Raw genomic sequence first — 22,311 nt, 5'->3', positions numbered from 1 at the left:
AGCATTTGGCAATTACCCACCATTCTTCTTCTCACCTCTTCACCTCTCAATCTCTGTTTGGTTGGATGGGGTCTGGCAGACATTTTCAGGTTTCTTCACAAATGTTTGATTGGTTCAAGTCCAGACTCTGGCTGGAACACTTAAGGACATTAACAGAGTTCTCTATAAGTCACTCTTGCTGGGTGTTTAGGGTCATTGTTCTGTTGAAATGTGAACCTTCTGTTCAGTCTGAGGTTCTGAATGCTCTAGACTGGGTTTTCATGAAGGCTATCTCAACACTTTCTAGGGTTGAGCTTTCCTTCTACTCTGATGAGTCTTCTTCTTCTTCTTCCGATATTTGCGGCAGACTGGACGCATCAACGGTGTATTGCTGCCCCTCTGATGAGTCCCTCAGTCCCAGCTGCTCAAAAACACCCCCACAGCATGAGGCTGCTACCACCACACTTTATTTTTGGGATGGTACTCTGCAGATGATGAGCAGTGCCTGGTTTCCTCCATACATGATGCTTGGAACTGAGGTTCATCAGACCGGAAAATCACAGTCTGAGGGTCCTTCCTTCAGGTGCTTTTTTGCAAATTCCAAGTGTGTTTTCATGAGAGGATTGAGTCCTGCCTCACTGCCATAAAGCCCAGATCATTGGAGAGTTGCAGTGGTGATCATCCTTCTGTAGATTTCTCCTATCTTCACATATGATCATGGAGCTCAACTAGAGTGACCATCAGTTTCTTTCACCAAGGCCCTTCTCCATCAATTGCTCAGTTTGGCCAGGAGGCCAGCTCTAGGAAGAGTCCTGGTTGTTTCAAACTTCTTCTATTAAGGGTAATGGAGACTACATGCTTCTGTGAACCTTCAATGCAGCAGATTTTTTTTTCTGAACTCTTTCTGTTTCTGAGCTCTACAGGGCTTGGTTTTTGGTCCGATATGCATTTTCAGCTGTTAGACCTTTTATTAAGATGTGTGTGCCTTTCCAAATCATACCCATTCAATTGAATTTTCCACAGGTTAACTCCACTCAAATTGTAGTAATATATACAAGCAATGTGAATGCTCCTGAGTGAAATTTCAACTGTCCCAGATGAGAGTATGAATACTTATGGAATGGAATCATTTAGTTTTTTTTTTATTTTTAATGCATTTGCAAAGATGTTAAAACCAGTTTTTTGCTTTGAAATTATGGTGTATAGAGTGTATATTGAATTGGAAAAAATAATTTAAAGCTGTTTAACATAAGGCAGCAACATAACAAAATGTGAAAAAAAATGCAGGGGTATGAATATATTCGCAGGGCATTTATCTTATATTACCTTCCTTTATATATAATTTACATTTCTGAAATTGTATCTAATAGTATAGAAAGTGAGACAAACCAAATCGATGCCATAAAAGATCAGAGTGCTAACATAGAAGAAAAAAACTTAATATGATCTCCATTTCTATCAACTACTATCTAATACAGTATATTAATACATATACAGTGAGAGGATTAAAATGTACTGCATATCAGTAATGACCCATATAATAAAAGTTCCTGATTAAATTACACCTGTTTCTAAAACCAAAGGGTGCAATGTGTAGTGGCAACAAAAAAAACTTTTTAAATATAAATAAATTCCATTCAGAGAACATGTCATTTTGGAAAGTTTGTATTTAGGACACAGAGTGTAGTCAAATAGATAAGAATGTCCAGTGTGTGTTAAAAATAAACCTAGAAAAATAAATTACTGTCTCAAAAAATAATTGTAACAATGCCCACATCCGATCATAGATCAGTTCTTGACATTCCTCACAAGAGAAAACAAGCTATGTCCGTGTCTGCTTTGGACCAAATTTTAAAAATAGACCATTATTATAACTTCTATTTACCAAAACATCTTACAGAAAACAATGAAAACCAAATACCGCAGTACTACCACAGGTCTACTCAGCTAAACAAGTCCCTCAGTCCCACACACTATCAATTGTTTAATCAGTTTATGTCCATGCAACAAGGCCAGCTTTATTCTGCACTATGTGATAAATCGAATAAGGCCAGTTTAAAAGTCTGTTAATCCTTTCTGAGTTTGACTCTCTTTGCTCCTTCCTTATAGTCTTCCTGGGTGAGTTTGTAGCCCCAGTGCTGCAGAGTCTGTCTGACCACCGGGGAAACACCGGGGTTGTCATAACCACAACCAGACCGGACCACTTTTGTGATGAGATTATTCCGCCACCGACCTTTGGCTCCTGCACATTTGGCCCAGCGACTGATCTGGCGTGCATCGTCCTCTGTTCGCCTGCCCTGGTAAAACCTGTTGGAAAGACAGAAGATAAGTGTGTGAAAAACACCTTCAGGGTCACATGATCCTGCAGAAATCATTTTAATATTTTGATTTGATGCTCAAGAAACATTTCTTATGATCAATGTTAAAAAGAGTTGTTAAGTGCTGCTTAATATTTTTGTGAAACAATGTAACTTTGTGCAACTTTCCAGTCACTTTTGATCAATTTAATGAGTCCTTGCTGGATAAAAGAATAGTAGTAAAAGGAGTTGCAGCTCTTGCCTGCAGTACCACTGGAACCAGCCATATGGATCCTGGGGCACAATCCACCCACTGCTTTCCCACATCTCTAGACTGCCACCACATTTCACATTATAGGTGTTCACGTTTTCCCTGTACATGGATGAAGCCACCTAAAATAAACCAAAATTTAAAAAAACACAATAAAAAATTCTCTCAACAGTATAAAACCTGCTTAGATATCCACAAAAGTTTCAATTATTTCTCAAACACATGCGTACATGCTCAAAGTTGTTGCTATATTCACTGTTTCTGTCAACTGTGAATGATTGCTGCTTTGTGGCAATCTAGCTGTTATCAACGATTCATTCATTTTTATCAAGTGCAAGCAAGGTCTTCTGGCTACATAAAATTTCATGGTTTTTCGTTTTGTGTGAGAGTCTCATCACATGCTCATAGCCCTGAGCATCAAACTAAAGGGATAAAACCACTTAAATGATCGGCTAATCTGCTGACATAAAATACTGCATAAAACAACACGAGGCAGATATAAAAATAAAAATAACAGTAGATCTGTCAAAATGATATTAATGATGATAATACACTATTACACATCAGTCTATGAATTTAGGTATCTACTTTGTTCTACAATCAAAACAGAGCAAAACAATGATGTTTATGTTAACTTTGACAACAGCATTTACTATTAAAATGTAATGATAATGATTCACACCTGTTTAGAGATGTTTAGTCCGCCCAACCAGTCTTTGGGAAGCTCTTGCCAAACATCTTTGTAATGTTGCTCTGTGTAAAAAAAAAAAAACACTCTTGTGAAAACTTTATGATTTACAGTTGAGTGCATAAAAGTTGTTAGACATTTGAGTTTATAACCACCATCTCTTGACTGCCAGAGAGGCAGAAATGTAAAATGTTCCTTGCTCAAGTCTGAATCAAGTCACAAGTACATGTTAATGTGGAAAGTACAGTGAACAACAGTTCTGACCCATAAAAAGGACTATTTTCTTTTGACTTGTTCAAGTGAAAACAGATTTCTTAAAATCTGTCAAAATCTATTACAGTTATAAATGACACTTTTCCATAAGTATTCACCACCAGGCAAATTTGAATTTAGTATATGCACCTTCGGAACCAATTACAGCCGTACATGTCTCCATCGGCTTTATACATTTTGCCACTAGAATTTTTCCCGACTCATCTTAGCAAAACTGCTCAAGCTCAGTCAGGTAGGTATTTAGATATTTAGTGGACAGTTGTTTTTAAAGGAATAGTTCAAAATAGCATCAAAATGAAAATTACATAATTTGCTCATCTGTCGTGAATGGGTGCTGTCAGAATGAGAGTTGATAAAAACATCACAATAACCCACAAATAATCAACGCAACTCCAGTCCATCAATTAACGTCTTGTGAAGTGAAAAAAGAAACAAAGCCATCATTAAGGTGTTTTAACTTTAAACCATCAACCATAATCACAATCCATAATAACACTTGAAGGTCCAGTCAAAAGGTCCATCCAATGTTGTCCTTTCACATCAAAATCCACCAACATATTTGTTTAAAGGGATAGTTCACCCAAAAATGAAAATCTGATGTTTATCTGCTTACCCCCAGGGCATCCAAGATGTAGGTGACTTTGTTTCTTCAGTAGAACACAAACAAACAAACTGTTGCGGTCTGTCAGTCATATAAAGGCAGTTAATGGGATCCATGGCTTTGAGAGTAAAAAAAAACATACACAGACAAAACTAAATTAAACCCTGCGGCTCATGACGATACATTGAGATCTTAACACACGAAACAATCGGTCTGTTCAAGAAACCCGGTATGCGTCTACTATGCCAGAATGTGTTGACGCGTCACGCGTCAGCTGTTGTGATATAAATACTGTTCAGTTTGTTGCACAGACTGATTGTTTTATCTTAAAGACCTCAATGTATCGTCACGAGCTACAGGGTTTAATTTAGTTTTGTCTATGTATGTTTTTTTTGACTCTCAAAGCTGTGGGTCCCAGTGACTGCCATTATATGACTGACAGACTGCAACAGTTTGAGTTAAAAATCTTTGTTTGTGTTCTACTGAAGAAACAAAGTCACCTACATCTTGGATGCCCTGGGGGTAAGCAGATAAACATTACATTTTCATTTTTGGGTGAACTATCCCTTTAAAATGTGTTTTAGACTGTTTTTGTTTGCTTGCGCAGTGCATATTTCTCTCCTGATTCAGATGAGACAAATTATTAGCAGGAGAAAGCAATATTGAAAATGAAGGACTCCATTTTAGCTGAAAGCAATGGTCTAAAATTAAATAATGGACTATTGTGAGGTTTTCATCATATGTTTGGACTCATTTTAATGGCACCCATTCACTGCAGAGGATCTATTAGTGATGCTAAATTTTTCCAAATCTGTTTTAATGAAAGAAACAAACTTATCTACATCTTGGATGGCCTGAGAATGAGTACATTTTCAGCAAACATTCATTTTGGGGTGAACTAATCCTTAAAGTGAACCAATAATCGCTCAACAGAGATATACAGTCTGACTTTGCGAAACAGATATATTAATATTTTCGTTTTTTAGCCATTCTTGTGTAGCTTTAGATTTTATGGTCACTGTGTTCATGGAAAATAAATCTTCTCCCTAGTCACATATTTTTTTGCCTGTAGTTTGCTGTATTTATTTTACCATCTACCTTCTTAAGGGCCTGTTGAAGAGAAGCATTCACACAGCATGATGTTCCCAGGACTATACTTAACGTTGTGCTTCAAAGGATGCACAGGTAAAAGCTTACACCAAACATGATGTTTAGTCTGATTGCCAAAAAACTAAAATTTGGTCTCGTCAGACCATAGTTTCTCACATTCCTTCTGGTACATTGTAGATCTCATACGACATTTTAACAGTAAAACATTTGTTTGTTACAGCCAATCTCATATATTTGAGCGTGTAACATGTGAGTTATTTTCTCTCACCAACTCTATCTTAGTACTGACTCACCATACACTATTTATATTAACTATTTATGTGACTTTAAAAAACAACTGGCTGTAACAGTGGTTATAGAAACTTCATTTTGAAAGGGGTAAATATTTATGAAATAAAAGAGTTTGTTTTTGAACAGTAAGATCATTTCTGCTCACCAGGCCTGCATTTATTTTATCCAAAGTACAGCAATGACTGTAAAATTTAGAAATATTTTTTACTATTTAAAATAATCATTTTCTGTTTTAATATATTTTAAAATGTAATTTATTCCTGTAATGTCAAAGCTGAATTTTTAGCAACATTACAGATGATGTATAAATCTCTATTTCAAAAAATTGACTGGTTTTGTGGTCCAGGGTCACATATTATAATAAAGCATGTGAGGTCTCTGTTGTTCAGTAATTGAATCTAACAACATCTGATCACTGTGAGACATACTTGTGATACTGGAGTAGATGGGCCTGAAATAGGTACCCCCAAAACTGCCTGCCTGCAAAACCTCTTTAGGAGTCATGTTAGGTGTGAACTCTGGGTGGTCTGCAACAACAGAAAAACAATAATTAGTCAAAGAATAAATTAATTAATAAATTACAACCCTATGCTACAGAATTATCTGAACTTCACCTTTAAACACAAGTTGTCCTTTCTCATTCTTCTTTATTTCAGAGGTAATTTTGCCACCATCTGAGTTGTTTTTCTTATCATCCTCAGACCGGTCTGTTGAGTGGGCAGATTTATTTTTTTTCCCTTTGCCCTTGTCTTTGCTAGAAAGCTTCACTTTGGTTTCTGTAGAGTCAGCTTTACCACTGAGAGCTGAGGATCAGAGAAAAACACATTACAAAAACACAATCTTTAAATAATGTTGCTAACCTAAAAAGCCTTCATCTCTGAATTCAAAGTCATGTGATTGGCGCAAACGCTTGTATTGCACTGATTGGTTCATTATCCTGTCAGTGCAATAATGCCCTTATGTGCTCCTTATCATTATGATTGGCTGATACCTTGTCAATGTAATAATGCATGCCTCTCATGCATGCTATTAGTTGGCAAATCAAATCTATTTCAATGGACAAACTAATTGCAAAGTGAACAAATTACCTACTTGGATCACTTTCGACCACATTCAAATAAAATTTAGACCTACTTGAGATTACTTGAAATGTCAAGGCCAAATGGACAATGTTTGACTTACATGAAGATATGTAATTGAACACGGGATATTGACCACTCAGATCAGAACATTTGGAAAATTAACAGCTGTACCTGGAACCATTATGACACATGAGGTGTTTACATAAGTTATTGTGTCTAATAGCCTTTAAAAAAAAGGTCAGTGAATAACTAATTATAAAAGTTAGACAACATTTAGCAGTAACAGAAATACGATTTATTGTACAGACTACAATAAATAGTAGACACTTAATTTTTTTAATTAATGAAATGAAAAAAAGTGTTTAAATGGCATGACGTAATGCAATTTTGATTTTGTTTTTCTAAATGGTATGCTAGTATAGTATACAGTATATAGTATAACGTTAGTATGGTGTAGTATAGTATAGGATGCTTGTTGATGTAAGTTAAAGCAAAAATATTTGAAAACGCACTATATAAACTTAAAGTTAGTTCAAGTTTAACAACGCTAATGTCACTAAGATAGATAGATAGATAGATAGATAGATAGATAGATAGATAGATAGATAGATAGATAGATAGATAGATAGATAGATAGATAGATAGATAGATAGATAGATACCGTCTGATTTCTGGACTGCGCTGCTCGTTCCCTCGTTTTTGTCTTTTATTTTCTGTCTCTTCTTCCCAGGCGCCTTTAAATCATCCGGACCTGCTTTTCTTTTCATCTTCTTACTGTCTCTTTCATTTTCGTCCCTCATGTTTGAATGACTTTTGTAACTGAAGCAAATTGGTTTACTGAGAGACAGGTTACAGACACAAGGACACTTTGCTTACAAAACGCGTGTAGAGCTAACTCATAAACTACAAAATCATACTACATAAACTGCTGCTCTTTGACAACAACCGCCAATTCCGCGTTTATACAACACGGTGTAGTGCGCATGCGCTCAAAGGACAGGCTTACCTAACGAATCAAGCCAACATAACTCGTTTGTAAAGCGACTCAGTGCAATTGTTTCTTAATTAATTTAAACATACTAAATATCAGGCTTTTCTAGAAGGCGTAAACACTTGTTTTTCCAACTAAACCTTAGCGAGAAGCCAGTCCCAATAGTTTTGTACAAATTCCTTCAGACAGTATCAGCTCTTCCAAAAGGTTTGCTGAGAGATTTAAGATTCAGATTTTAACATTTTATGTTATTTGCATTACTTTAATATTAATGTCACAAGAGATTGTATATGGTATTTTTATAAGTCAGATAATTGTTTGATTTATTTATTTGTTTGACATTTCAAAGACTTTTGCAGATTCTTTTTGCAGCTCTGTCTATCTATATTTCTGTCTGTCTTTGCTGTCTTAGCAGTCTTAGCTTCTCGCTTTGTTTAAGCTGACATTTGTGTATCTCGTTCACTCCCAGACTTCAATAAAACTATTTTTACAGCGTAGGCAGTGGATGCCTCTCACACTATGGCAACTTGGCAGTATTTCTAAAGTTGGCCCTTTCTGCTCTCTTCACTTTGTTTCTGAAGGCTTAAAGTTGCAAAGTTTTTGGTAAATTTGATTAAATCTCAGATAGCCACTTATTTCAGCTTTTCTTTAAATGTACACCAGTCAAAAGTTTTTGATTTTTAATGTTTCTTTAAAAGTCTCTTCAGCTCACAAATCCTGCATATATTTGATCCAAAGTACAGCAAAAACAATCCAATTTTGAAATATTTTTACTATTTAAAATAACAGTTTTCTGTTTGAAAAATGTAATTTATTCCTGTGATTTTAAAGCTGAATATTTAGCATCATTACTCCAGTCACATGATCCTTCAGAAATCATTCTAATCATTCTGATTTCCTGCTCAAAAACATTTATCATTATTATTATGTTGAAAACAGCTGAGTATTTTTTTTTGATTTCTTTGATGAATCGAAAGTTCAGAAGAACAGCATTTATCTGAAATAGAAATTTGAAAGTCTTTATCATCACTTTTGATGTAGGAGTACAGCAGCTTGTCGCTGAGGCAATACAGTAAAAGACACATCTTTAAACTTTATTAACCATTAAAAAGTGCATTTAATAGTTATTACATGCTATTACCTTAGATTAATTAGTTTAGGTACTACTATGAACCTTTAAGGGGTAAAAAAGGTTAAAAGATCTCCCCTTGAGCATTTTTTTCTGACGGTGTAAAAGCTTATTTGGTAATGTTGTTAGTATTATTTTATATAGTCTTTTGTTAAAAAATTATTGTAGACGTATGTAAAACAACATTTAACAAAAGAGTCAAGAAGTGTATAGCATTCAAGGAAACATACGGGAATCTGGGAATTGACTCACAAATGTACTTTATCGCGGAGTTCAGTGTTTATTCAGAGAAAGCTGAGACTCTTCTGACACATTTGCAGAATGAAGGATGACAAGAAGACTAAAATGCTGGTTCAACACAACTGGAAGACTCCACTGAGAATTGACTGACATTGTACACTGGCGTGGAACATCCCTTCAGTCCAAGTGCTTTGCACAATACAGAAATGTATGGCATAGAATTGTAAACAAGACACAAGACACAGGCGTAAGCTCATGTTGTTTATGATGCCTGCTTCACTGCCTTTTTTGCATTATAGAATAACTGCATAACTTACTTTTCCCAGAAGACACTGCAGTGATTGGAATAAGCTAATATAGCCTCTCTCTCAATCGTTTCCCATAAAGCTTGCACTCGCTACCACACTGTACACCATTGTTACACTGGTGTGAATGTAAATAAGCAAGAGATTGAATGTGGATGATTATTTTTAGCTACAGATTGTTTTCTGTTCAGCTGTCCTAGCTCTCATGTCAGGATGCCACTGTTTATACGTGGCTTGCCATTGTTGGTCAGCTTGACTGTTACAGGCTTATTATTCAAGCATATGTAAATTTGTTCTAAATTAACACATAACAATGAGACTATTAACATCATACACCAGCAAGTGTGTGTATTTGTGTGGGCTGCTGGTTGAAGGGATTCAGGGTTAATTACTTGTGTTAAGTTGAAAAGTTTATCTTATGGAGGACATCAAATAAATCATATTACTAATTTTCTGATTTACACTACCAGTCAAAAGTTTTTGAACAATAAGATTTGTAATGGTTTTTAAAGAAGTGTGCTCACCAAGCCTGCATTTATTTGATCCAACCCAGCAGGCACACAACGTCATAAGACGTTAATATTAGGTTAGATTTAGGTCGTGACGTCAGGTAACCAAAATCCAACGTCTAGCCAGCGTCTAAGGACAACGTTATTTTGACGTCCAATATCGACGTCAAATGACGTTGATATTTGGTTGATTTTAAGTTGTGTTGGAAAGTGACCAAAATCCAACGTCGAGCCAACATCTTAAGCCAACGTCATATTGACGTCAAATACTGACATTTATTCGTCAGGTATGGCAACCAAAATCCAACGTCTGATAGACGTCATAGTGGTAACGTCCACACAACGTCAAACTCTAACATCATTAGACGTTGATTTTTGGTTGTTTTTTGGTTGTGTTGGAAAGTGACCAAAATCCAACGTCGAGCCAACATCTTAAGCCAACGTCATATTGACGTCAAATACTGACATTTATTCGTCAGGTATGGCAACCAAAATCCAACGTCTGATAGACGTCATAGTGGTAACGTCCACACAACGTCAAACTCTAACATCATTAGACGTTGATATTTGGTTGATTTTAAGTTGTGTTGGAAAGTGACCAAAATCCAACGTCGAGCCAACATCTTAAGCCAACGTCATATTGACGTCAAATACTGACATTTATTCGTCAGGTATGGCAACCAAAATCCAACGTCTGATAGACGTCATAGTGGTAACGTCCACACAACGTCAAACTCTAACATCATTAGACGTTGATATTTGGTTGATTTTAAGTTGTGTTGGAAAGTGACCAAAATCCAACGTCGAGCCAACATCTTAAACAAACGTCATATTGACGTCAAATACTGACATTTATTCGTCAGGTATGGCAACCAAAATCCAACGTCTGATAGACGTCATAGTGGTAACGTCCACACAACGTCAAACTCTAACATCATTAGACGTTGATATTTGGTTGATTTTAAGTTGTGTTGGAAAGTGACCAAAATCCAACGTCGAGCCAACATCTTAAACAAACGTCATATTGACGTCAAATACTGACATTTATTCGTCAGGTATGGCAACCAAAATCCAACGTCTGATAGACGTCATAGTGGTAACGTCCACACAACGTCAAACTCTAACATCATTAGACGTTGATATTTGGTTGATTTTAAGTTGTGTTGGAAAGTGACCAAAATCCAACGTCGAGCCAACATCTTAAGCCAACGTCATATTGACGTCAAATACTGACATTTATTCGTCAGGTATGGCAACCAAAATCCAACGTCTGATAGACGTCATAGTGGTAACGTCCACACAACGTCAAACTCTAACATCATTAGACGTTGATATTTGGTTGATTTTAAGTTGTGTTGGAAAGTGACCAAAATCCAACGTCGAGCCAACATCTTAAGCCAACGTCATATTGACGTCAAATACTGACATTTATTCGTCAGGTATGGCAACCAAAATCCAACGTCTGATAGACGTCATAGTGGTAACGTCCACACAACGTCAAACTCTAACATCATTAGACGTTGATATTTGGTTGATTTTAAGTTGTGTTGGAAAGTGACCAAAATCCAACGTCGAGCCAACATCTTAAGCCAACGTCATATTGACGTCAAATACTGACATTTATTCGTCAGGTATGGCAACCAAAATCCAACGTCTGATAGACGTCATAGTGGTAACGTCCACACAACGTCAAACTCTAACATCATTAGACGTTGATATTTGGTTGATTTTAAGTTGTGTTGGAAAGTGACCAAAATCCAACGTCGAGCCAACATCTTAAGCCAACGTCATATTGACGTCAAATACTGACATTTATTCGTCAGGTATGGCAACCAAAATCCAACGTCTGATAGACGTCATAGTGGTAACGTCCACACAACGTCAAACTCTAACATCATTAGACGTTGATATTTGGTTGATTTTAAGTTGTGTTGGAAAGTGACCAAAATCCAACGTCGAGCCAACATCTTAAGCCAACGTCATATTGACGTCAAATACTGACATTTATTCGTCAGGTATGGCAACCAAAATCCAACGTCTGATAGACGTCATAGTGGTAACGTCCACACAACGTCAAACTCTAACATCATTAGACGTTGATATTTGGTTGATTTTAAGTTGTGTTGGAAAGTGACCAAAATCCAACGTCGAGCCAACATCTTAAACAAACGTCATATTGACGTCAAATACTGACATTTATTCGTCAGGTATGGCAACCAAAATCCAACGTCTGATAGACGTCATAGTGGTAACGTCCACACAACGTCAAACTCTAACATCATTAGACGTTGATATTTGGTTGATTTTAAGTTGTGTTGGAAAGTGACCAAAATCCAACGTCGAGCCAACATCTTTAGCCAACGTCATATTGACGTCAAATACTGACATTTATTCGTCAGGTATGGCAACCAAAATCCAACGTCTGATAGACGTCATAGTGGTAACGTCCACACAACGTCAAACTCTAACATCATTAGACGTTGATATTTGGTTGATTTTAAGTTGTGTTGGAAAGTGACCAAAATCCAACGTCGAGCCAACATCTTTAGCCAACGTCATATTGACGTCAAATACTGACATTTATTCGTCAGGTATGGCAACCAAAATCCAACGTCTGATAGACGTCATAGTGGTAACGTCCACACAACGTCAAACTCTAACATCATTAGACGTTGATATTTGGTTGATTTTAAGTTGTGTTGGAAAGTGACCAAAATCCAACGTCGAGCCAACATCTTAAGCCAACGTCATATTGACGTCAAATACTGACATTTATTCGTCAGGTATGGCAACCAAAATCCAACGTCTGATAGACGTCATAGTGGTAACGTCCACACAACGTCAAACTCTAACATCATTAGACGTTGATATTTGGTTATTTTTTGGTTGTGTTGGAAAGTGACCAAAATCCAACGTAGAGCCAACATCTTAAGCCAACGTCATATTGACGTCAAATACTGACATTTATTCGTCAGGTATGGCAACCAAAATCCAACGTCTGATAGACGTCATAGTGGTAACGTCCACACAACGTCAAACTCTAACATCATTAGACGTTGATATTTGGTTGATTTTAAGTTGTGTTGGAAAGTGACCAAAATCCAACGTCGAGCCAACATCTTAAGCCAACGTCATATTGACGTCAAATACTGACATTTATTCGTCAGGTATGGCAACCAAAATCCAACGTCTGATAGACGTCATAGTGGTAACGTCCACACAACGTCAAACTCTAACATCATTAGACGTTGATATTTGGTTGATTTTAAGTTGTGTTGGAAAGTGACCAAAATCCAACGTCGAGCCAACATCTTAAGCCAACGTCATATTGACGTCAAATACTGACATTTATTCGTCAGGTATGGCAACCAAAATCCAACGTCTGATAGACGTCATCGTGGTAATGTCCACACAAAGTCAAACTCTAACATCATTAGACATTGGTATTTTGTTAGTTTTAGGTTGTGGCATTAACCCTTTAATGTGTATGTTTACATCAATGTGATCACCACTGGCTTGGTGTAAAAAATTGCATTTTTCAAAATATAGCTGTACATTTAATAATAATTTGGATTTGTCTGTGCATGTTTTTGTTTACTTTTAAAGGTCTGGTGCAAATCTATGTCCATTATTTGGCTGACAGACTGCAACGATTTTCGTTAAAAAATCTTCGTCGCTCTGATTACGTCACCTTCTTCGTTGCTCTGATTGGTTGTAGCAATATCCTATTGCGTGGAGAGGGAGTTTGAAAGACAACCGTTTATCCCACCCCTCCGGTTGAGCCCTGTCTATGGAGAGTGCCCAGACCCTACATTTATGTGGGTCTGGCTTGTCAGGCTAACAGAATGCAGTAGCTGCACAACTCTCTCTAGGTCGAAACTTTCAGGCCTCTGCCTACACATCAGTTGATTCAAATAGCTTTACAAAGGAAATTGTGAGCAGAGAAAGTAGAAATAATCTTTAAAAGCTCAAACTCTCCAAAAAACAAACAAAAAAACATTGACCAACACGTCATACAGCCATCGTAAAGTATTGGTATGTTATCTGATCTGATCAGAATATGCATTTTTTTTGTGTGAGAGAAACCCTATACCTATGGGAAATTTGAAATCAGAAAAAAAGAAAAAAAAAACAGCATAGAGAAAAGGGTCTGAAAGGACTGGAATGCATACAAGGGTGCAATGTGTAGAAAACGCACAATCAAATATGAAAAAAAATTGAATCCTCAATTTGTTTGTTACTAGGAGTGCCTCTGTGACTCCCTTTTCGGGCCATCAGAGGGAATTTTCCCCTTCCCCATTTTGACTTCACTACATTTCACATAATCTCCATACCTGGTACTGATCTTGCATGCCACCTGTAGCTCAATACCTGCTTTACTATCACAAATACAGCTGCAAATGGATCCCAGTCTGATTGATCACTATATTGTCATATGTGCATGTTTGCATTAAGGAAACACCTTGCAGTGAGGTGCCAGGTTAACCACTGAATCATCTTGCTGCTGCAAGCAATGCAGTGACAAAATTAATAAGAGTAGTCAGATGATGTCATCAGTGTGATTTTTATTTCAAAATAACAGATTTTTGTTAAAGGTAACAGTGAACTCCAGGGGACCACTGTTTGCATTATATATTTTATAATATTTTAATATTTATTCAGCATTTTGTTTTATTATGCCATTTTTATCATATATTAGATAATTATGAATACATTATTGTGTTGATAAATTATTTTAAATGACAGAAAAACCTGTTTTTTTTTTTTTTTACTTCAAAATAAAGCACTTTCCTGCTGTACATGGCTGTGGGGACAAGCAATATTGTGGTGCTTGGAATTATTTATAATTAAAACCAAATATTGTCTCAGTGATGGAGCAAAAAAGTCTAATTGTTCAAATAAGACATTGTTTTAATGTGAAAAAAAAAAAATTAAAAAATATATATATGTGTAGCCTATTGTATATAATTCAACCCCAATGTGTTTTTCATTTGTAATATTTACAAGGTTAGGGTCAGAAAAGGTAATGCATACATCTATGTTAGCCTACATATATGATGGAACATATTGCTTCTTTAAAATATATATAAAAAAAAACAATTTCTGTCAGTAGAACTAATTTAAATAATAGTATTATTATTATTGTTATTATTATTAAAATCATATAACAAGTTTACTTTTTAACTAATTTATTTATTTTTGAATTGCTAACTCCCATGCCCCCCTTGTGCAAACATGCAACACGGTAACGCCCTTGCGCCATTTTGTACTTGGCGGTCTTTTTTTATTTTTTTTGGAGGATCAATTTATCACGAGGTCTGAGGTGCACAGCTGGCAGCTAACTGTGGTAAGTACATTTGGAAATTTGATTATATATGATGTAAAACTGTTTACTACAGCCTATATAATATTACATGTACGTATTTGAAAGAAGATGCGTAAAGGTAATTAAAGGTGTTTATATTCCTGAAATAAAAAATGCACATTAGTAAGCCATAAAAGCCATGTAGCGCTGGAAAACTGCAATTTCTCGGATAAAATGCTCGCACAGTAGTTATGCAGATATGCACATAACGCATGCACAGTGGTGGACTGGCTATCCAGAGTACCGGGAGTTTTTCCCCTTTGTGTAACTTAATGTAAAATTGATTGTAACGTTAGTTACGTTATATGTATATTCTACCATCGGCCCAGCACGCGGCCCACTTCAAACAAAAATTCGAATTAATATAGCACGCTCTGGCTCAGTGCAGCGGTTCAAAGGCGCTGGTCATTAGCAAAATGTTTGAAATGACCAATCAAAGTGTAGAACGCAGGATTTAGGGACGCTGAGCTGCGCACGACTTGAATGCCGTTTGCGAAAAACGATGAAGGAAACTAATTGCAAATGAAATGTAAACTACTAGGGACCCTTTCAAAATTCTCAGACTTCTCAGACTGTCATTTACGTTATTCGTCACAATGTAGGTTATAGCAGTTTTCTATTTAAAATGTACCTAATTTATTTCTTATTTCCAGTCTTCAGTGTCCCTTCAGAAATCATTCTTATGCTGTTTAATTATTATGAGTTAGCCTATTATTTGTGATATATTGGTTGTATTGTTGGTGTAATGGTTTTCAGTTAAAGAACAGCAATTAATTAATAAGTGTAAATATCAATCATATCAGACTTTTTACATTCTATATTTGTTTTAATGCAACATTGTTGATAAAAGTATTAATTTATGTCTTTTCATCTTACACAAGACTGAATGGCATCCCATTTTTCACAAAAAATATGAAGCAGCACAGCAGTTTTTAACACTGATAATAATCAGAAATGTTTCTTGAGCAGCAAATCAGCATAGAATGATATTTGAAGGATCACGTGACACTGAATTGGAATAATTACGCTGAAAATTCAAATTTGCAATCAATTATATTTGACTAAATATTTGCATAAAAGACAGCTATTTTAAATTGTAACATCATATATTTCACAGTACTGTTTACTGTATTTTTCATCATCAAAATAATTTGTATACTCTTATCCACAATTGGAGATAATTTCCTTAAATGATTTCCCCCACTCATAGCTGCTGCTTTTGTGAAAAGAGGGGAACATACTTTTCTAGCTTTAATGATTTATCTATATTTAATTTTAAATTTAGTGTTTGATAACTTCAGTTTCAATTTCTGCATATTTCTGATGAAGGGTACAGGTAAATATAACACTTATTATAATGGGTTTATGTGAAAATTGTTTTAAGTTCAATAAAATTATAAGTTTATTTTCTAATAAATGTTAAAAATGATAGCTCTCAGTAATACTGTAATGTTGCATGGCTATAGTATATTTAAAAACTTTAAGTAGGATGACTTGTGATTCATTTTGGAAAAATGTGCAATTGATTTATTATTATTTTTTGACAGTACTAATTATTAGTAGGCTATTTAAAATTGTGTGATTTCAGATGTTAATGTTGTGGAGTTATGAAATACGAGGTTATAACATTCGTTTTGTTTCTGCTTCATGCTTTTATCTCCTTGCCATGGTCTGAAGAAGCTGTATTGTTGCAAGGTATGTTTTTTTGTTCATTTATAAATGAGCTGCTAAAGAACACTGATGGTTGTACATGTACATAAATTATTATATAACATTAATTTGATTAAAGGTATTAGATTGAAGTTAGTTAATCTGATTCTCCTGTAACCTTGTCACAGTGGGTTTTCTTGTGTTCTCTTGTTTGCGTATTATTTATGTTTTATAGACGACTTCAAAGTGTGTGAAAAACTGTGACTTCACAACCACAGAAGCTGAAGAAGGTTCACTGCAACCAAAAAGAAGAAAAATATCAAAAACATTTAAGGACTGTTTGACAGGTATGCTTTTTACTTTGCAGTTGTCAATATTTTACTAAGTTGTACTATCATTTATGAACCAACAATATCTCATAAAGCTATGATGGATTTGCATAAATTCCAGGATTCCTGCTTGATTTCTTCAAAGTCTTGCATTTCTCAAATAATGTAAAAAAAAAAAGGCTACAGATAATATATATAAAATACATTTAAATAAAAATGCCATGCTATGTTGCTGGTTTAATTATTTTCTGCTTGAATGTCTGAGTATTGGAGACTGAGAATGATTCCCATGATCCTCAATCTCTAGTGCTTTGGCTCTGAGGAAAGGATGCAGTTAATGTAAATGAAAGGGTGTTTGACCCCCCTTTTAGATTTCCAACTTTGTAGGTTGTTTTCATTCACTTAGAGCTGTGTTACACACTGCATGAATGGTCATTCTAATGGTCATCTAGCACCAACAAGCTATGTATGATATCTGCATTACAGTAGATGATGATGAACCTAAGACAAACACAAACAACTGGCTAATAATGTGTCATGTATAATTAATTATGTATTACTCTTGTATCTACAGGTTGATGACAAATGAGGTCAATATGAAGGGGAGGGGGGGGGCAAACTTGCCTTCATCAAGCTCAAACTGTACACTGTTGTCACAGGTAAAGAAACCAAACTACCTAAATAATAAGAATATTAGTGTTGCATGACTGTGATAGATTTGTTTAGCTTACTTTTTGGTTGTTAAGTGAAAACCACATATTGTAGTCAGCAGGTTGGTCAGCTGAGTAGATCAATTTAAATGATACCCACAAAAACTGTCTCATCACTGCACTTTTTTAAAATTGTTTTCTTTATTGTTTTCAGTGTGGGCCTGTCAAAACTATTTTTTCAGAGTTACTTATGTCACACAGAAATAACACAAATGTTCAAATATACACTGATTTCTTGATTGGCCGGTCATTCCTGTTGCTAGTCTACCTTTCTGTTTGAGATATTGTTAGTCAGAACTTGAACAATTGTTTTTGCATTCATACTGATGTCTTTCATCTATTGTGAATTTACCTTAAAACACTCTTATTTCTTACAGAGAGTATCCAGGAAACATCAAAAGAGACAGAGGCAAATATTGCAGCAGTCATCGCCTTCTGTTTAAAATATGCCAAAGACAGAGTAGGTGGATGTGGCAGAAGAAAAAGCTGTGAATAAAATTCATGTTAATATGTTTTGAAAAATATTGGAATTACAGGTGGATCTTGACCTCTGTCCAATCTTACTGTAACACTCTCACTCTCTCTCTCTCTCTCTCTCTCTCTCTCTCTCTCTCTCTCTCTCTGTGTATATATACAGTGGGTACGGAAAGTATTCAGACCCCCTTAAATGTTTCACTATTTGTTTTATTGCAGCCATTTGCTGAAATCATTACAGTTAATTTTTTTCCTCATTAATGTACACACAGCACCCCATATTGACAGAAAAACACAGAATTGTTGTCATTTTTGCGGATTTATTAAAAAAGAAAAACTGAAATATCACATGGTCCTAAGTATTCAGACCCTTTGCTCAGTATTTAGTAGGGATGCACCGATCCGTATCGGCCGATCATGCTTGCGCGTTTTGTCAGTAAAGCCGGTTCTGTAATCAGCGGTAAATGCCATCAGGTGCGTGATTTCACTGTGTGAATGTGCACAGCTCGTCAGTGAACAACGGCTGTGTGTAGTATATACGGCTCAACGTGAAATCACGCACCTGATGGCATTTACCGCTGATTACAGAACCGGCTTTACTGACAAAACGCGCAAGTGATCGGCCGATACGGATCGGTGCATCCCTAGTATTTAGTAGAAGCACCCTTTTGATCTAATAAAGCCATGAGTATTTTTGGGAAAGATGCAACAAGTTTTTCACACCTGGATTTGGGGATCCTCTGGCATTCCTCCTTGCAGATCCTCTCCAGTTGTGTCAGGTTGGATGGTAAATGTTGGTAGACAGCCATTTTTAGGTCTCTCCAGAGATGCTCAATTGGGTTTAAGTCAGGGCTCTGTGACTGTTCTTGAATGGCCCAGCCAGAGTTGTTGTGAAGCCACTCCTTCGTTCTTTTAGCTGTGTGCTTAGGGTCATTGTCTTGTTGGAAGGTAAACCTTCGGCCCAGTCTGAGGTCCTGAGCACTCTGGAGAAGTAGTACTTGATCGCATTCATCTTTCCCTCAATTGCAACCAGTCGTCCTGTCCCTGCAGCTGAAAAACACCCCCACAGCATGATGCTGCCACCACCATGCTTCAAAATTGGGACTGTATTATAAAGGGTCTGAATACTTAGGACCATGTGATATTTCAGTTTTTCTTTTTTAATCTGCAAAAATTTTGTTTTTCTGTCAATATGGGGTGCTGTGTTACCCTGGAAATCCAGAGGTCTCGCAAGAGCACAATTTGAATTGTCTCTACAAGACACTCTGGTATCGAGCAATGATCCACATTACTGCATTACGTAAGCAGTTCTGAGAACCAATCAAATCGGTGTATCTGATGTAGGCGGGCCAGAGGCGAACTAAACATTTAGTAAACAGATTAACACCAGTTGCTTGAAACGGCTTTGGCCGCTACAATGAACGAGTTAGACTTGGCTTTTCATATAAAAGATGAACAGTAAACCGCGCTCGAACCGTTCGTTTGCTAGAAGGACGTTTTTGCTGTTTTGCCGACTGGATACGGCAAGAGTTTAATCTATCAGTTCGCTCCGCTGGTAGCTAAGCGTATGGGGTTTAGTGAAAACTTAGTGATTGGTCGTGGCGTGATCCAATTGCGTGCAGTGAGAGTTTCAAATGCACGCTTGGTGCCGCCCCTCGAGTTAGGCCCTTTTCATTGCTCGATGCCAGACTCTTAATCTTAATAGATTAGGGTCTGGATTTTTGCAGGCTAGTGCTGTGTACATTAATGAGGAAGAAAATGAACTTCAGCAAATGGCTGCAATACAACAAAGAGTGAAACATTTAAGGGGTCTGAATACTTTCCGTACCCACTGTATGTGTGTATATATATATAGATAGATAGATAGATAGATTCCAATGTGCTGCTTATTATTTAGATTTTTTTTAAGGTTTTAATTTTAAGGTTTGACGTCATGCCAACAAAATCCATATTAAAGGGATAGTTCACTCAAAAATGAAAATTTGATGTTTATCTGCTTACCCCCAGGGCATCCAAGATGTAGGTGACTTTGTTTCTTCAGCAGAACACAAACAGAGATTTTTAACTCAAACCGCTGCCATCTGTTAGTGATTTAATGGTATTGGATGATCACCAAACCTTTGAAAGAAAGAAAAAAAAAACATGCACAGACAAATCCAAATTACTCCCTGCGGCTCGTGAAAATACACTGATGTCCTAAGACACGAAACGATCAGTTTTCGTGTGAAACTGAAAAGTATTTATATAATTTTTTTTACCTTTGATATACAGCCGTGTCCAACAACTGTCCCGAGCGCGTGCTTAGCATCTGGCTTGTTACACGTGTACGCGCTCTGGCGTAGTATACGCAAACTCTGTAAGCGATCTGTCGCGTAAGACCTTCATTGTTTGCACAGAGATTGTGGGTATAACGGCTATTCAAAATGGTAATTACTTGCGCTTATCCTGACTGTTCAAACCGATTTAAAGCTAAAAGATTAAGTTTACTTGCACGAACTCATCCGGGTCTGTTGACATTTCACTGATTTTTCCTTATGGTGTTTGTGTATACTACGTCAGAGCGTGTACACAGGTAATGCGCCGGATGATGAGCTGAGTTGGACATTGTATATCAAAGGTAAAAAATTATATAAATTATATAAATACTGTTCAGTTTCTCACAAAAACAGTTCGTTTCATGTCTTAGGACATCAATGTATCACCACGAGCCGCAGGGTGTCATTTGGATTTGTCTGTGCATGTGTTTTTTTTGTTTTTTTTTACTTTCAAAGGATTGGTGCCCATCCACTGCCATTAAATGACTAACAGACTGCAGCAGTTTTCTTTAAAAATCTTCATTTGTGTTCTGCTGAAGAAACAAAGTTACCTACATCTTGGATGTCCTGGAGGTAAGCAGATAAACATCAAATTTTCATTTTTGGGTGAACTATCCCTTTAACCACATTTTTCTTTAAAGTTGGAATTTGACAGCTTAACAATTGGATGTTAATGTTTTGAAAAATGTTGGAATAACAATTGGAAAAAGGTTGATTTTTAAAAATTTTATTTTGAAAATGTTCTATTTCAATAATGCTAATATAATAAAACAAATATTTTAATATATAATCCAGTCATCTCTTTTGTCATTTTTCTGAAATAACCACCCCACATTTGTGGATTCCACTTTCAGATTAAGTTAAATTCTTTTTACTAATGTCATTAAAAATTTTTGTCTTAAAGCCCGATTTTCATTTCCAACCAAAATGCAACGTCTGACCAACGTTGGACATTGACGTCGGCCTGACGTTGGGTTCTGACGTCAGCCCGATTTTCATTTCCAACCAAAATGCAACGTCTGACCAACGTTGGACATTGACGTCGGTCTGACGTTGGGTTCTGACGTCAGCCCGATTTTCATTTCCAACCAAAATGCAACGTCTGACCAACGTTGGACATTGACGTCGGCCTGACGTTGGGTTCTGACGTCAGCCCGATTTTCATTTCCAACCAAAATGCAACGTCTGACCAACGTTGGACATTGACGTCGGCCTGACGTTGGATTCTGACGTCAGCCCGATTTTCATTTCCAACCAAAATGCAACGTCTGACCAACGTTGGACATTGACGTCGGCCTGACGTTGGATTCTGACGTCAGCCCGATTTTCATTTCCAACCAAAATGCAACGTCTGACCAACGTTGGACATTGACGTCGGTCTGACGTTGGGTTCTGACGTCAGCCCGATTTTCATTTCCAACCAAAATGCAACGTCTGACCAACGTTGGACATTGACGTCGGCCTGACGTTGGGTTCTGACGTCAGCCCGATTTTCATTTCCAACCAAAATGCAACGTCTGACCAACGTTGGACATTGACGTCGGCCTGACGTTGGATTCTGACGTCAGCCCGATTTTCATTTCCAACCAAAATGCAACGTCTGACCAACGTTGGACATTGACGTCGGCCTGACGTTGGGTTCTGACGTCAGCCCGATTTTCATTTCCAACCAAAATGCAACGTCTGACCAACGTTGGACATT

At 36.6% G+C, this 22,311-nt stretch overlaps 1 protein-coding gene and 1 long non-coding RNA gene across 2 annotated transcripts; one reads left to right on the top strand and one right to left on the bottom strand.

Annotated features, from left to right (window-relative positions):
* Window positions 1–1,364: 1,364 nt before the first annotated feature.
* On the bottom strand, window positions 1,365–7,544 carry LOC141335762 (uncharacterized). The gene is made up of 6 exons (XM_073841313.1): window positions 7,254–7,544; window positions 6,125–6,313; window positions 5,939–6,037; window positions 3,230–3,300; window positions 2,539–2,669; window positions 1,365–2,286 (listed from the first exon to the last, which is right to left on the bottom strand). Exons 1-6 carry the CDS (start codon window positions 7,390–7,392, stop codon window positions 2,046–2,048), a joined length of 870 nt encoding a protein of 289 aa, XP_073697414.1. The 5' UTR covers window positions 7,393–7,544; the 3' UTR covers window positions 1,365–2,045.
* Window positions 7,545–17,686: 10,142 nt separating this feature from the next.
* Window positions 17,687–21,399, top strand: LOC141335635 (uncharacterized). The gene is made up of 2 exons (XR_012355618.1): window positions 17,687–17,769; window positions 18,198–21,399. It is a non-coding gene; the product is annotated as an uncharacterized lncRNA (long non-coding RNA).
* Window positions 21,400–22,311: the final 912 nt, after the last annotated feature.

The sequence above is a fragment of the Garra rufa genome, chromosome 5 (assembly GCF_049309525.1).
Source record: "Garra rufa chromosome 5, GarRuf1.0, whole genome shotgun sequence".
Taxonomy (NCBI): Eukaryota; Metazoa; Chordata; class Actinopteri; order Cypriniformes; family Cyprinidae; genus Garra; species Garra rufa.
The sequence above is the reverse complement of the archived record's forward strand: the minus strand, read 5'-3'. Positions and strand labels throughout refer to the sequence as shown.